Source organism: Haliotis asinina, chromosome 6 (assembly GCF_037392515.1).
Source record: "Haliotis asinina isolate JCU_RB_2024 chromosome 6, JCU_Hal_asi_v2, whole genome shotgun sequence".
Classification (NCBI taxonomy): Eukaryota; Metazoa; Mollusca; class Gastropoda; order Lepetellida; family Haliotidae; genus Haliotis; species Haliotis asinina.
Genome location: NC_090285.1, coordinates 15,980,829 through 15,995,991, shown reverse-complemented (window position 1 = coordinate 15,995,991; position 15,163 = coordinate 15,980,829). Strand labels below are relative to the sequence as shown.

The 15,163-nt window shown below is 36.9% G+C and overlaps 1 protein-coding gene across 9 annotated transcripts in view; it reads left to right on the top strand.

Moving 5' to 3' along the window:
- LOC137286501 (syntaxin-binding protein 5-like) overlaps positions 1 to 15,163 on the top strand; it is a 125,206-nt gene that overhangs the window by 98,589 nt on the left and 11,454 nt on the right. For 3 of the 9 annotated variants that reach the window (XM_067818408.1, XM_067818405.1, XM_067818410.1), the window contains 6 exons: positions 176 to 1,232; positions 9,902 to 10,030; positions 11,706 to 11,828; positions 12,166 to 12,327; positions 13,414 to 13,605; positions 14,554 to 14,662. In XM_067818408.1, the coding sequence (XP_067674509.1) occupies positions 176 to 1,232; positions 9,902 to 10,030; positions 11,706 to 11,828; positions 12,166 to 12,327; positions 13,414 to 13,605; positions 14,554 to 14,662 (1,772 nt within the window). Of the gene's footprint in view, positions 1 to 175; positions 1,233 to 2,126; positions 2,275 to 9,901; positions 10,031 to 11,705; positions 11,829 to 12,165; positions 12,328 to 13,413; positions 13,606 to 14,553; positions 14,663 to 15,163 lie in introns of all 9 variants that reach the window. The other 6 variants (XM_067818415.1, XM_067818406.1, XM_067818409.1 and 3 more) reach the window with 5 other exon arrangements.

Sequence of the window (15,163 nt, the reverse complement as noted above, 5' to 3'; positions counted from 1 at the left end):
AACAGTTTGAATACTTAATGGTGAATTCTCTTCAGTGTTTTTGTGATGTGAACAGTTGTTACCAGCACATAGGTGGAATTGGCAGAGCTTTGGTTATTGTTTCTTTTGCATGAACATTGTTTTCTTTGGTCTTTTGTTTAATTTTATTGTGTTTTCGTTGTGATGTTAATTTCAGTCCTCGCCTCCCTCGATGTTTGTAACCTCCCCAGTACCAGCACCGAGATCAAAGAAAAAAGATGATTCTAAGGGTGGGGCCAACGCCCCTCCCCCACGACCCCCTCCACCCAAACATCGAGCAACTTCAGGCGACCTTAAGGTCATCACGGAGTGTTCAATCGACTCTAATGTGTTTCCATTACAAAATGAGCCATTTTCTCCATATGAAATTGTTGTTGGTCCAGGTGACCCGCTGTTTAACAGTAGTTCAAATTCTGATAAAACAGGGGCCACTCTTGCCCCATTTAGACCTAAGGCACACAGTCAGTCAGGCAAGAGGGAGATTAAACCGGAAACAGCACAGAATGCTGTCAGTGACACCTCAGCTTCTGAAGGTATGGATGATGGTGACGTCACACCACCAATTTATGACCCTGATTCGAGTGACCTTGACCCTCCATTGCAAAGTCAAAAACCATCGATCAAGAAGTGTATGTCAGACACAACGAAAATCCGAGATGATCAAGTATTACTCAAAACCCGCAAACTGGTTCGAAGGTCATCCTCTGACCCTGACCTTAGTGCTTTGCCCAGCAACCAAGGACATAAGAAGTCATTCATCAAAAGGATCCGGAATTCCTACAAAGGAAGGTGCTCGAAGGAAAAGGATTCAAGTAGCAGTCATAACAAATCTGACAGTGACAGTCCCCGAGAAACTGTTTGCCAGGAAGTCACTGGAGGTCAGGAGCACCAGGTCACAATGTGTGTGGCAGGAGATGAGACTTCGAGTTTGGGTGTGGAACATTTGCCATTGGCGGAGGGGAAGGAATGTGATTCAGTGGATGCCAGTGGGAAGGGTTTCTTGCGGAAAATGAGTACAAAAATTCGTTCAATTGGTGCCAAACCTCGCGTCACTGAAGCTGATTGTGATGATGATGCTTTTCATGTGGAACGAGATAGGACGAGAGGATGGAGGGACCAGGCGAGAGCCGATGTCATAGACTTGCGGGAAAACGGGAAAAAGCCCCTTTCCCGACGAATAAGCTTAGTAGACCTTTTCCAAGGCAAAAAATTAGGTAACTCTGTGACTGTCTTTTTTTTTAGCCATTTTTGTCATGTTTTTCGCTTTTTGTTCTTTTTGAGAATTTTTATTCACTAGAAGTTTTCTGGAGGAGATTGATAACTGCACTGTTTTGATCTGATGATTTTGTCGTCTCATCACATTGTCTGCTAACCTTGACGTGATTTCTCCCTCTCCTGCCTTTTCAGGGTATGACCACTATTGTTAGCTTCGTAACTGCACTGAAGCTCATGGCCAGTGATAAGTGGCTTCCACTCTTTCTTGCTTTGGCTTCTTACGACACTGCATTGGTTATTTGGTGGTCAAGAATGTGCTTGAAACCCTTTGAAGACTGTTTATGTCTATGCCAACTTTCAGACACCATTACAAGAACTATATCGCCCGGAACCTGGTTTGTTAAAATAATGTAATTTAATTTTTGAGTATTTCACGTAAATGAGTAGAAAGACTAACTGTCTGTAGAAATACCAAACCAGAATTTTATTATTTCTATAACTATATTTCACAAACTGAGAAAAAACTTGTAAACAATTTGTTTATAAATTTTAAATTAAAAATTCAGAAAATATTGGATAATACAACTTGGACTAACAGAATAAGTTACCTTTCAAGCAAATCCTTGACCAAATAGATTTAACAGTATTCTTTTTTGGCCTTGTTTTTTTTTTCATTTTGCGATAGCATGTGTTGTTGTGATTGCATGAAGTTTTTATTCTATTTGTTTCTTTTCAAAGGTTTGTCATATTTGGCAAAATTAGCCATGTTTTGCCATGTTGATGAACTAAGTTGCTTTGTTTCTAGTTTTTACAGTCTCCTTGGTTCTTTTCATTCCAAATGGGAGCAAACGCCACCAAGAATAACTAGTGTCTGGTTTTTAATTAATTTGTAGATTAATGGTGTTTGTATGAGTCCTACAAGCTTAAAGCAAAAGAAACAACATCCTGAGTTGAAACGGACCAAGTCACAAGGTACCACTAGGGCCAAAATACAGAAGGCGCAGAGCTTCGCGTCTATGGAGGAACACGCAAATGGAGGAGGTGCTAAATGATAACTGACTCTCTCAGTCTCTGCAAAAGTTCCCAAGATGAATGTGTTAACTTTGCTAGACATTTTTCTACTTTTCTGTTTTAGAACTTTCATTTTTATAGATTAGTGAAAGAAAAAAATAAGAATTTTTTGTCAAAATTATTACATGGAAGTTAAGACAACATTAATTTAATTTTTTTTTTTGATCTGCTGTGTATGTGCATGGCATTGATTTGGATGTTGAGAGTTATATGACTGAACTTTTTTAAATGTCTCAAATTTTTTAATGTGAATTACTTATTCTGAATACTGTGAATATTCTGTTCCAAGGAAGCTTTTGGTTGGTAGATTTGTTGTTCATCGCCACATTCAGCAATATTTCAGCTATGGGGCGGCTGTCTGAATATAATTGAGTCTTGTCCAAACAATCCAGTGATCAACATCATGAGCATTTGGATACGATGTTCATGGAGGCGACTTATTATTGAGTATAATGTTAAATTTTGAGTGATACCATTTGGAATACACTCTTTACTTTGCATCATGAATTGCTTTGTTAATTTTCTGAATTTTTTTAATTGATTCTTTACTATTATTATGGAATAAATTGTGTTGTAGTTGTGTTTGGTATTTTCCATTTCTTTAACACAACACTTTTTGTTCACTCTACGAATGTTATGTAACAGTGAGCTTTTTCTGCATTTTGAAAGCTTGTTGATCTTTGTTACCAAGGCATTTTTTATTGAATATTTGCACTTTCAATAACCACGTCAGTGTATATTTCAAAATATGCACATTGTAGTCTTGATATTTCTGGTTGTGTTTTCTTCATCTTGGGACTTTGCTAACACTGAAGATTAGTTTTAACATGCTGTTGTCCGGTTGGTGTTTGAGCACAAGAACTTCAAATTATCAAACACATGGAGTCATCCCTCAGAGTTTACCCTACTGTGTTGCTAAATGACCTGGCCACTTAACCCATGGTTTATTCCACTAAATCAGTAGAATAATTATTTGTTTAGATTAGAACTGTTTGCATGCATGTCTGTGACGGGTGAATGTTTAACCTGTGTAGAACTGATCACCTGTTGACTTTTCTCCCCTAATATTCGCTTTTGAAGACATGTATGTACTATTTTCGAACCTCAACCCTTAGAAAAGCTCCTTTTTTCATATTGATATATGTGGCTATAATGAAAGTTAACCTAAAGGAGAATTTATTCAAATTCAAATTATTTATGTAATACCTTTCTGTGTGCACGTAAGTGTTGAAACAAACTGCTGTTTTGGCCATTGGTCCTCAAAGTTTGATGCATGATACTATAGTTTGGCAGATGTCTCAAATTTTGAGAATGTAAACTTTGCCAAGTTTAATGATTTCCTTTTGGAAATGATAATAAATCTGAATAATCAACTGTGTTTCAAGTGGTCATCCTTGAGCAAGGTTCATACAGGCATGAAAATTGCCTTAATTTTCTAATCTCTGTTGAAGAACCCTTATTTTAAGTATCAACTTTGAAAAGGATTTGTACAAAATGACAAATACTTTTTAGTAAAATTATTTAATGACCTGACCACTGAAGACTAAATATTTTGCATATTCTGGTTATGAAAATAATCATTCACCCGATGAAAAGGGCAAGGAAAAGCCTTGAAACTGTTGGTATTCCTACCTGTATGAACCTTGTTGAAAATATCTAACAATTTAGGGTATTCTATTCCACTTATTACTTAAAAAGTTGGAGACAGGTCAGACGTGGGCTAGTGCTAACATTCTTTAGTGGGTGACGACTTCATCCGTGTCTGAGATAGTTTGATATCACATATTCAGGTGACACAATCATACATGTGCTTGAGTAGATCAGAATTTGTGGACTAACATTTTTCAAGCAACAGAGATTCATAAAATGAAATTTTGAATTCTTTTTTTTTTTTTTTTTTTAAATAAACTAAATAATGTATAAATTTTTTTCTGGGATGTTTGAAAATAGAATGCAAATGTTTGAATTTCTTGACAACTTTGTATTTCTTCATTTTTTTCTTTGCTTGAAATGATAGTTCACATTCTTTGATTTTTTTTCTAAATGTTTGTGACATGTCTGCTGTTTGTGAATTATTATGAGAAACAGACGTTTAACAAATATTGCAAATCTTTTTAGTATTTTCGCTATTTCTTAATTGCCAGTCCAATTTATGTGTGTGATCGTTATCAAGATGTGATGTTTATCATTAAAGCATGCCAAGTAGATCATAATTAGAAATCAAAGAATTTAAATGTTAAATGTTCATGTATGAATAACAGTGCAACAAACTAAATAGTTAATATTATGCAGATCACATTTATTTGGTTTCAGATTTTAATCCACCTTCAGTGCTTATTTCTACATTCATAGATGCTTTATAGATTACTATCACTGAGATACCCAGTTCTCCTGACATTTGTTTGATAATACCTCCATTGGTTTTGCAGTGACATATCTATCAGTGGATTTATCAAGTTAGCATTCCTCATACTTTGACTGAGCATGGATAATGATATTCACATACTCATCACACATTTATCATCAATCATGAACTCCAAAGGTCTCGGGTAACATTTTCTTTAAATTTAGTGCCATTCTTATATTGAGCATGAAATACAAAAAGAAAAATGTATGGAAAAGAATGCGTTTCTGGTCCACACAGTGAAATTTTTTGCTCATTTGGAAACAGATATGCTATTATTATTGTTATTATAGGATATTTATGCAGCACACATATCCTCGCAACTAATGCATGATCAAGGTGCTGGTATTGTTTTTCGATCATTGGATGTCAGTCTCAGAGGCACATCTTCTTATCAATCCCAACCTGGTGAGCTATAAGCGATACATATTGATCACATGAGTGTATTGGATTTTTGATAAACTGGTGATCAGTATGTGAACTCACTCCATGCTCGTTCGTGTTTTGGTTTCAATATGTAGTCTCCTCCTCACCTGCGTGTGGCTCGAAGCCCCAAAATGTCACTAAAACATTCAGTCTGTGTATGCTCTTTTCACATCTCCAGGCATTGCCTCGTCATCACCACCATCTGTTCACAAGCACAACTTTCATCTCACTTTCATGTGTCCGACACTTGTTGAAATATTAGGAAGGTTGATTTTAATGAAAAGAAATGGACACATTCAATCAAAGTTTTACCCTGTTGTATGATGGATAGAATTGGAAAGCCTATGTATGCGTTCCTAAATTTTATATTGCTGAAAGATTACTACATGCAGCACATATTCACTGATTGCAATTTGGGAGCTCAAACATTTTGAACTTTAAAGAAAATCACAGAACACTGTTTTGAATTGTTTGCAGTCACTGATAAAATAACTGAAATATAAACACTTTTGACAAGAAAATTAATGATAAGAAATGGAGACATTATTGAGAGATGTTGATGTGACACTGTTCAGTGACACTAAACAATGATAAACCATAGTGACAAACAATAAGAAGGTATTTAAAAGGAAATATTTTCAAAAATAAGGAAGAACAGAAACTGTGACAGACAGTTAGAAAGGGGAAACAGTGACAAAAAGAATAAAAAATAAAACGAGGAACAATATGAAATGATGACAAGCAGTGAGAAAGAATGATCTTATAGAGAAAAGATTACATACAATGACAAATGATACGAAAGAATTACAATCAGTACGGAAAAACAGAAACCATGACAAACAATAAGAAAGGATGACAAACGGTAAGAGAGAACAGAAACAATGGCAAGCAGTAAGGATGACAGACGGTAAGAGAGAATAGACACAATGACAAATGGTAAGTAAGGATGACAAACAGTAAGAGAACAGAAACGATGACAGCAGCAATAAGGATGACAAACAGTAAGAGAGAACAGAAACAATGACAGCAACAATAAGGATCACAAACAGTAAGAGAGAACAGAAACAATGACAAACTGTAAGTAAGGATGACAAGCTGTAAGAGAGAACAGAAACAATGACAAACTGTAAGTAAGGATGACAAATGGTAAGAGAGAACATGAATGATAATAATGATAAAGGATGACAAACAGTATGAAAGTACAGAAACAGTGACAAACAGTAAGTAAAGATGACAAGCTGTAAGAGAACAGAAACAGTGACAAACAGTAAGGATGACAAGCAGTTAGAGAGAACAGAAACAGTGACAAACAGTAAGTAAGGGTGACAAACGGTAAGAGAGAACAGAAACAGTGAGAAACAGTAAGGGTGACAAGTGGTAAGAGAGAACAGAAACAATGACAGCAACAATAAGGATCGTCAAACAGTAATTAAAGATGACAAGCAGTAAGAGAGAACAGAAACAATGACAAACAGTAAGTAAGGGTGACAAACGGTAAGAGAGAACAGAAACAATGACAGACAGTAAGTAAGGGTGACAAACGGTAAGAGAGAACAGAAACAATGACAAAACAGTAAGGGTGACAAGCGGTAAGAGAGAACAGAGACAATGACAACAACAATAAGGATCACAAACTGTAAGAAAGAACAGAAACAATGAGAAACAGTAAGTAAGGGTGACAAACAGTAAGAGAGAACAGAAACAGTGAGAAACTGTAAGTAAGGATGACAAATGGTAAGAGAGAACAGAAATGATAATAATGATAAAGGATGACAAACAGTATGAAAGTAAAGAAACAATGGCATACAGTAAGTAAAGATGACAAGCGGTAAGAGAGAACAGAAACAGTGACAAACAGTAAGTAAAGATGACAAGCAGTAAGAGAGAACAGAAACAATGACAGCCAGTGATAAAGGATGGCAGCAATAATAAAGGATGATAAACGGTAAGCAGTGACAAATAGTAAGTAAGGATGACAAACAATGAAAAAGAAGATAGGATGACGAACAGTCTATTTTGTCAGTATTGAGAAGCAATGAAAAGCAGTAAGAAAGACTTCTAACAATCAGAAGCAATGATGTTATAAAGAAAGGATTGCATAGAAGGACAAACAGTAAGAAAAGATGAGAAACAATTTCATTGTTAAGAAATGACAAACAATGATAGTCATGATGACAAAAGAAAAGCGTGATAAACAGCGATAGCAAACAGTAAGCAAAATGAAAATTATGAGAATGGATGATAGTTACAGTAAAGGGTGATGAACAATGACAAACAAGAATGACAAATGACATTTGAGTGGTAGTGATGAGAAAGAGTGACAGACATACAGCTAGAATTTTACTGAGTGTGTTTTCATCAACAAAACAATGCATAACCTAGTGATGACACAACTGGAACTAAAGATTTGCACCAGTAGGGTCATTTGTTGAATGCAGGTTTGTTGAATGTAGTTATTTTTACTGGAAAAATAGAGAAGAATCACCATCCATATATTGGACATTATGGGTGAAAAAGGTGAATCCTTAAATTGATTGAATCATGTGATCATGGTAATCTCATACTGGTTCAGGGGTTAAAAAATCCCATTGCCCGACACCCGGGACAAGTCAGTTTTCATTTTGGGCAGTCACATAATGGTATCTTACTTGTTCATATCTGCTCATAATGTCACTATTACAATAGCAATAACAGTAATTTAGAGATATCGTCTTTTGAAATTTATCACTCTTCAATAAATAGTCCAGTAAACATTAATATCAAACAATGTGTCATAAACTCAGGGCAAGTGGAAAATTAGTCAGGACATGTTACTTTCTAGAAGTCACTTGCTCTGTGGCAAGTGGCTTAATTTGAACCCCTGTGGTTAGATGACAAGAAAATTATGCCCCCATTGCTTCAGTCATGGAATATCAGTGTACCCTATAGAATTAATGAGGGTAGAATTCCTGTTTTCATTGCATGCATTTCATGTTGTGTGTTTGGGAATGGTACATATTAGATATCTGGAAAAAAAAACGAAGTCTAAATTTGTTCACCTGTACTGGTACAATTTGATGTTCTCCTGAAACAGTTCTGTGTTGCATTTTGTGCAAGGTAAAATTAGCAATTCTGCACCATGGTAGTTATGAGGACCTGTTAGGGTACTATTTAAAATTACATAGTAATACTGCAATACATTCAATCCCATTCATTGGGGGAAAAACCCTAACAGATCCTCTGGATATTGTTGACAAGAAAGTGGAATGAACTTGATGGACCACCAGAAGTTGTATAACTTATATCACCTCCTCCAAGCATGATGATAGCAATCATTACCTGTTGTTTACCTGAATGCATCTGTTGATTACAGGTGTGATGCAATGGCACTTGTTTCATAGAGGTGATGTGTCATTATATATGATTGTTTGGCTGCAGTTTCATAATTGCATTCCCATAAAAACATTCATAAAATCACCAGCATTAATGGGCACACAAAATGAGTAAAGTTGCTTTTTTGGGGTATTAGTTTCATTATGACTTAGGGCACACAAATGGCGTGTAATTGTTTTTTAAGGCATTCATTGATTGGATGACCCAACCATTGGTATGTCAGTGTTACAGTTGAAGAACGTCTTGAAGTGAATTACAATTCATTAGAAGTTCTCTCATCACCTGTTAAAACATTTTGAATTTTAATATTTTGATCTCTACAAAATGTTTCATCTTTAAAAAATGAGTTCAGCTGTCTGAAACTTTTCAAATGTCACATGATGAGTGAACTGGCAACCATGAGAGACATTTGATGTTGAAAATGATAGTCAGTTTTATGAATCAAAGAGGATTAAAAATCCAAAGGTGCAAAACTGGTCAAAGGGGGATAACTCTGTCATTTACTGGAAACACACTAATAAATTGCATTTGACTGATTCTTTCATCGTCATTGATTGAAACCGTGGTAATCGTTACTAAAAATATGAATTATGAAACTGCAGCAATTAATTTATGATATTCCTAAGACAACTGATAAGCCACCATAATCTGATTAAAACTGGTCCTGTCCTGCTTATCAATCTTTAGTATTATTTGAAAATATCACTCTTGGTTTGAATGCTGATATCTGTTTTGTATATGACTGATATATGTCAGTACTGGGTAATTCATTTCAATGAAATTTATTCCATTTATCTTTTAAAAAAATTCTTCTTGGCCTATAAGCTCTTCTAATCCTTCATAAGCTGACCTATGATGAAACCATCACTTCGAAACATTTTAAAGGAAATCTATTCTCATTTCCTTTACAATGCAAATTTTGTCTAAAACTCATGTAGAAAATGTTTTAAAATTTGGTCTTTTGGGGATTATGAATTTACTACTGATGGTTGGAAAAAAATTATGTGGCTGATTAGCATGTGACATAAAAACCAAGGGGTTTCAAAAATTTGTCTTATGTCAACATTTGTTGTGATCTGTTGGTTTTATTCTCTGTTTTATCTTTGCACTTCAATACCACCAATCTCTTGAAATAAGCATTAAATGCTTTCTTGCCTTGTAATAGGGCATTTCGTTCATTTGCATATATACAAATGATCAGTTCTTGCTGTCTTTTGACAGACATGGTAAGCTGGTAATGTTCCATTTTAAACAAATAAAATATGGCTACTTATATTGAAATGAAGTAAGATAGACTTTCTAAATAAAATTACTTTGAAACCCCTTGTAGCTGTGATAAGCATTCCTGGAATGAAAATTTCCTCTATGCATCCAAATATTAATTATATTCAACAGATAAATCGGACGGTGTTTCGTTTTCACGATCTCGGAGTTCCAGCATGTCTAGCCTGGAGAACGTGTCGAAGGAAGCTATCCAGTCGTTGATGTTTGCTGACTCATATACACGGAAAACAGGTAGAGAAGGTCGCTATCATTTTTACTAATCCCATGTTTTCTATGGCTGGTACCTGTGTCTCACTGCATGTGTGGCTGTTCGTGTGCTGCACTGCTTCAGGTATTGTATGTCCTTCTTTGCTGACTCTGTCACATCTGTGGCCTATTTGCACTTGGGAATTCGTTATTGTAATTATTCAAATAATTTTTTGTTGAAAAAAGGTCTGGCTGTTGAGGACTTACGGATATATTTTTGATTTACAATTTGCAAGTTGATGTGATATCTTTTAGCAGTAACCTTACACAAAACAAAAGTAGCAATATTTCCAGTCTTGTTCCTTTTATATATTATGCATATGAAATGAGAGTAAAGTTAGAAAACTGGAAACCAGGTTTTAAAATTCTATGGATTTCAGTTTACGCTTGTATGTATATATGATACTGAGTGAAACAAATAGGAGAACACTACATGACGGCAGTGCCCTAGTGTACAAAACACACAAATCTGTTGGTATATGACCAGATGGTGGCCAATATGTGCAAACCTCTATTTGCGGGTACAGCAACGTGCAGTACACTTGGACAAAGTACCGTGACTGTGTCACAGTCCACCCAGCTGTGAATTGGGTACCTCGTTAGAATGAGAGAGCCACAATAAACTCAACCTTTGTTTGTTCCTCTCAGGAAATATATTCAGTTTGAGTTTTCTTACTGTGCAAAAAGGCAATGGGATTATGCACAAGTGCATCAGTTCATTTATGTGGAATCAAGAGAGAATAAGTCCCCAGATCCCCAGGCTACCAAGCTTGGCCGCCAAAAGGGAATCCAGCTGAGAATATGTTCCTGGTACTCACAGAATACACCAGTCCATTATAAAGGCTTGGGAAGAGCAGGTGCCCTGTTGCCAATGACCTTGTGTGGGGTCCTGGGTAGAACTAGTGGTTAGAGCAGGTCAAGGTTCAATTCCCCACATGGGTACACTTTGTCCAGCCCATTTCTGTTGCCCCCACACGATATTGCTGAAATATTGCTGAAAGCAGTGTAAAACTCACACCTTAATTGCTAACAACTCTTTCAGGTGCCAATATAAAGTGAAGGGATGAAGTTTTACAAGTTTATTATTTCCAGTTTCATGGTGCTTGAATGCTTATGAGCTACTATTTTGATTGACATAATTGTCAAAAGCTTGGTTTTTTTTGTTCATTTAATTCAGATTTTACCATTGTTTGAAAGCATGGAATTGATTCTCAGTTTGGAATCTTAACTATCAACATTTTCTTGTGTTGCTGCAGTTCTTGTGCGCCTGATTATTCAAGAGTAATGTTTGTAACTGCTTGTGATTTTGATGCTATCTAAGTGAAAGGAAATTAATCACTCATTTGAAAAGTCTCTTTTTCTGAACAATTTATGCAATAAATGTGTCTTTGACTTTAAAAATCTCTTCTTTCAAAGATTTAAGATTAAATCATGATGAAGATTTGAGTCATAGGAGTGGTGGGGTAACCTAGAAGTCACATTGAAGACCTGGGTTTGCCCTTATGGGTATAAAGTGTGAAATCTTTTCTGGTGCCCCCTTTGTCATTATTTTGCTGGAATAAAGGTGGTGTCTAACCACACTCGCTCACTATGAGTCACAAAGTTCTGTTTCCCAGCAATGAGTTGGTTGTGTTTCACATTTTGTTTCACATATATATGTTTCTTGCAGACAACTTCACTTGCCCATGTCTGTGGGTGGGAACAAGCCTGGGCTCAGTCATTGTGATAGTGTTGAATCTGCCTCCCACAGGGGAACAGAGGCTCTCACAACCCGTCATTGTGTCTCCCAGTGGTAGGTCCATACTGACTCTAGCCTAGGGATGGGCGTTCTGATTGTCTAATCTTGGGGTGGGGCACACTGACTCTTCAGTCTCAGGGTGGGGCATACTGACTTTCTTGTCTTGTGATGGGGCATAGTCAAGTCTGGGGTGGTGTATACTGACTGTCTAGTCTGTGGTAGTGTATACTGACTGTCTAGTGGTTTAGGGGTGGTGTATGGTGACTGTCTAGTCTAGGGTGGTGTGTACTGACTGTGTAGTCAAGGGGTGGCATATACTGACTGTCTAGTCTGGGGTGGTGTATACTGACTCTCTAGTCGAGGGTATAATTTGTCTCATTGATCATTTCAGGGACAATCTTCCGCTTGAAAGGAGCAATATTAGCGATGTCGTTTCTGGACTGTAATGGCGTGTTGATACCATCAGTATCAGAGACTTGGAAGGAGTCACCCCAGAGAGAGAACCGAGAAAGCAACGAGAAGGCTCTGAAAAATAGTAATATTGGCAATCAAAGTAACCGATGTTGCTAAGTTTTTTAGTTTATAGAAACTTTCTTGTCATGCTGTTTTTGTTAGGTAGGAATAGGATCACATTGGTCTGAAGTGCCACAGTTGGCTTTCTTTCTCATGATCCAATTCTTGGGAGTTCAATTCCATGATCTATTTACTCTTCCCCCTGAGTTAAGCAAAGATCCAGGTTTCAAGTTCCCCACATGGGTATAAAGTGTGAAGCCCATTTCTGCATAAAACTCAAACTAACTCACTCACATTCAGCTTATTTCATGATGAAGATGCTGTACAAAACAACTTTAGCACTAAAGTCTGTTTGAAGGTATGGGAGGTCTGGTCACCTTAGTGCTAAGAACGCTTTAAGACATCTACTGTCTGTAATGTTACATAACAAAATGGATCTCAGGGATAAAAATATTTTGGGGATTCATGAGAAACCAAGGTCATACAAAACTGTCAATACCCAGGGTGAACTCACCCTTGAAGATCTGCAGGGGTTAAAAAATCCCATCGCCCGATGCCCGGGACAAGTCAGTTTTCATTTCGGGCAATCAATTAATGGTATCTTTCTTGTCTGTGGACTACTAGATAATTTCCACTTACGGTTTCAAAATGCAAATGATCTTGGATTTCATTTCTTATCTGCTCATAATGAAGCTGTTAAATTTCGCAATAATAAAAATATTAGAGTAGAGCTAGTGAGAGTGAAATTATCACTCTTTCGTATAAATAGTCCAGTAAACATTAACATTAAACATTGTGTCTTAAAGTCCGGGCAAGTGGAAAATTAGTCAGAACAAGTTACTTTCTTTAAGTCACTTGCCCTGTGGCAAGTGGCTTTTCAACATATTTTTGAACCCCTGATCTGTGTTAGAATTGGTGGTTAGAATGGGATAAAAAAATCATGCTCATTGACTCATGACACTGAAGACGTTGCTTTGACTCCCTTCATGGCTGGTATCCACTTCCGTGATAATGCTGGGTATAAGTTTTTCCATTTGGATTGATGCTTATTTTTTTAGTAAAATACATTCCTAAAACAAACTTTTGTGTTTTCAGGCAAAGTAATCAAATGATTTTATATTTCCAGGGCAAATGTCATTATCAAATAAACCGCGAATATCTCCAACATCATCAACAGAGATGAGCGATCGCCAGTTTGTCATCATCTGTTCTGAAAAGCAGGGGAGAGTTATGTCCCTTCCATCACAAACATGTGCTTACAAAGTGAAAATCACAGAGACTTCTTTTGTTGTGCGAGCTGAAGTGGTGGCCATTAGAGGTAGGCTTTGTGTACTTCACACTATGCTCAGGTCAGTTGTCTTGGAAGTAGCATTTATAATTTTAGTGGTTAGATAATATCTGCATCAAATTCTAGTTCCCAAACTGTACAACATTCGTAAGCCTGTGATCAACCATGGAGTTACAACAGGTGTAACATTACGAACACTTTGTGGATCAGCACCCTGATGGATTTAGATAAAGTTTTCTTCTTTGACAGTCTCTTCTCAAATTGAGTGTAATTGTGAAAAAATATCAAAAGTATTGCTATTGGGGAACATTCATAGGTTGCAGAATGTACAATCAAGCATGTCTGCATTTGTGAAAGGGGGTTGCACTCGGAATTAATTACACATGCAAAGACATTCTCTCCCTTTGTTCATGCTGTTTATCACTGGATTGTCTGGCCCAGACAGGATTATTTTCAGATAGCAGCCATAAAACTGGAATAGGGGAATACTGAGTATTTTATAAAACCAAACTCACTCACTTATTTATCCTCCTTTTTATTGTTGGACGTGATCTGCCTCGGTCCTAAACCAACTTCAGTAGTGCATGTGTAATGTTGGGTTATGGAAACCATTGGTTTGTGTGTGTGTTTTTTGTATAGTTCTTCCTTGACATTCTGACCTGTGAAGGTATGGGGTAGAATAGGCCCTAAGCAACCCATGCTTGCCATAAAAGGCGACTATGCTTGTCGTATGAGGCGACTAATGGGACCAGGTGGTCTGGCTTGCTGAGTTGGTTGGCACATGTCATTGGTTCCCCATTGCGCAGATCGAAGCTCATTTTGTTGATCACTGGATTGTCTGGTCTAGACTCGATTGTTTACAGACCGCTGTCATATGGCTGGAATATTGCTGAGTGCGGCACAAAACAAAACTCACTCACTCCTTGACATTCTAATATATTGACTGTAGTGTTTACAGTGTGTTTTATGCTGTTACAGATAGCGTGTGCCTGATGTGTTATGTAGCCAATGGCCATATTATGGCCTTCAGTCTACCAAGTCTGAAGCCAATCCTAGACGTGGACTTCCTGCCCCTCACGGACTACAGGTACATCTTGCTCATAAACTCTTACTGTATTCTATCCTTTGACCCATTGCGTGAACTCCACTGTCCACTTTTCCTTGGTCCATTGTTTACAGTCCACTGTTGTCCACTTTTCATTGGTTTTCATTGGTTCATTGTTTAAAATCCATTATTGTCCACCTTTAATTGGTCCATTGTTAACAATCCATTACTGCAAATCATTCTTTGGTCCATTTTTCACAATCCACTGCTGTTTACCTTTAATTGACCAATGACTTATCATCCACTTCATCTTTCATTGGTCCATTGTTTAAAATCCATTAATGTCCACCTTTCATTGGTGTATTGTATACAATCCACTGCTGTCCCTCTTTCATTGGTCTGTGATTTAGAATCCACTGTTGTTCACCGTTCATTGTTCCATTGTTCACCTATGCTCTAACACCAGTTTTGACTCCAAATATGTGACACCAGTAATCCTGTTAAATTGTGCTTTCCAAAGATGGCATGAACATCCTCATTTGC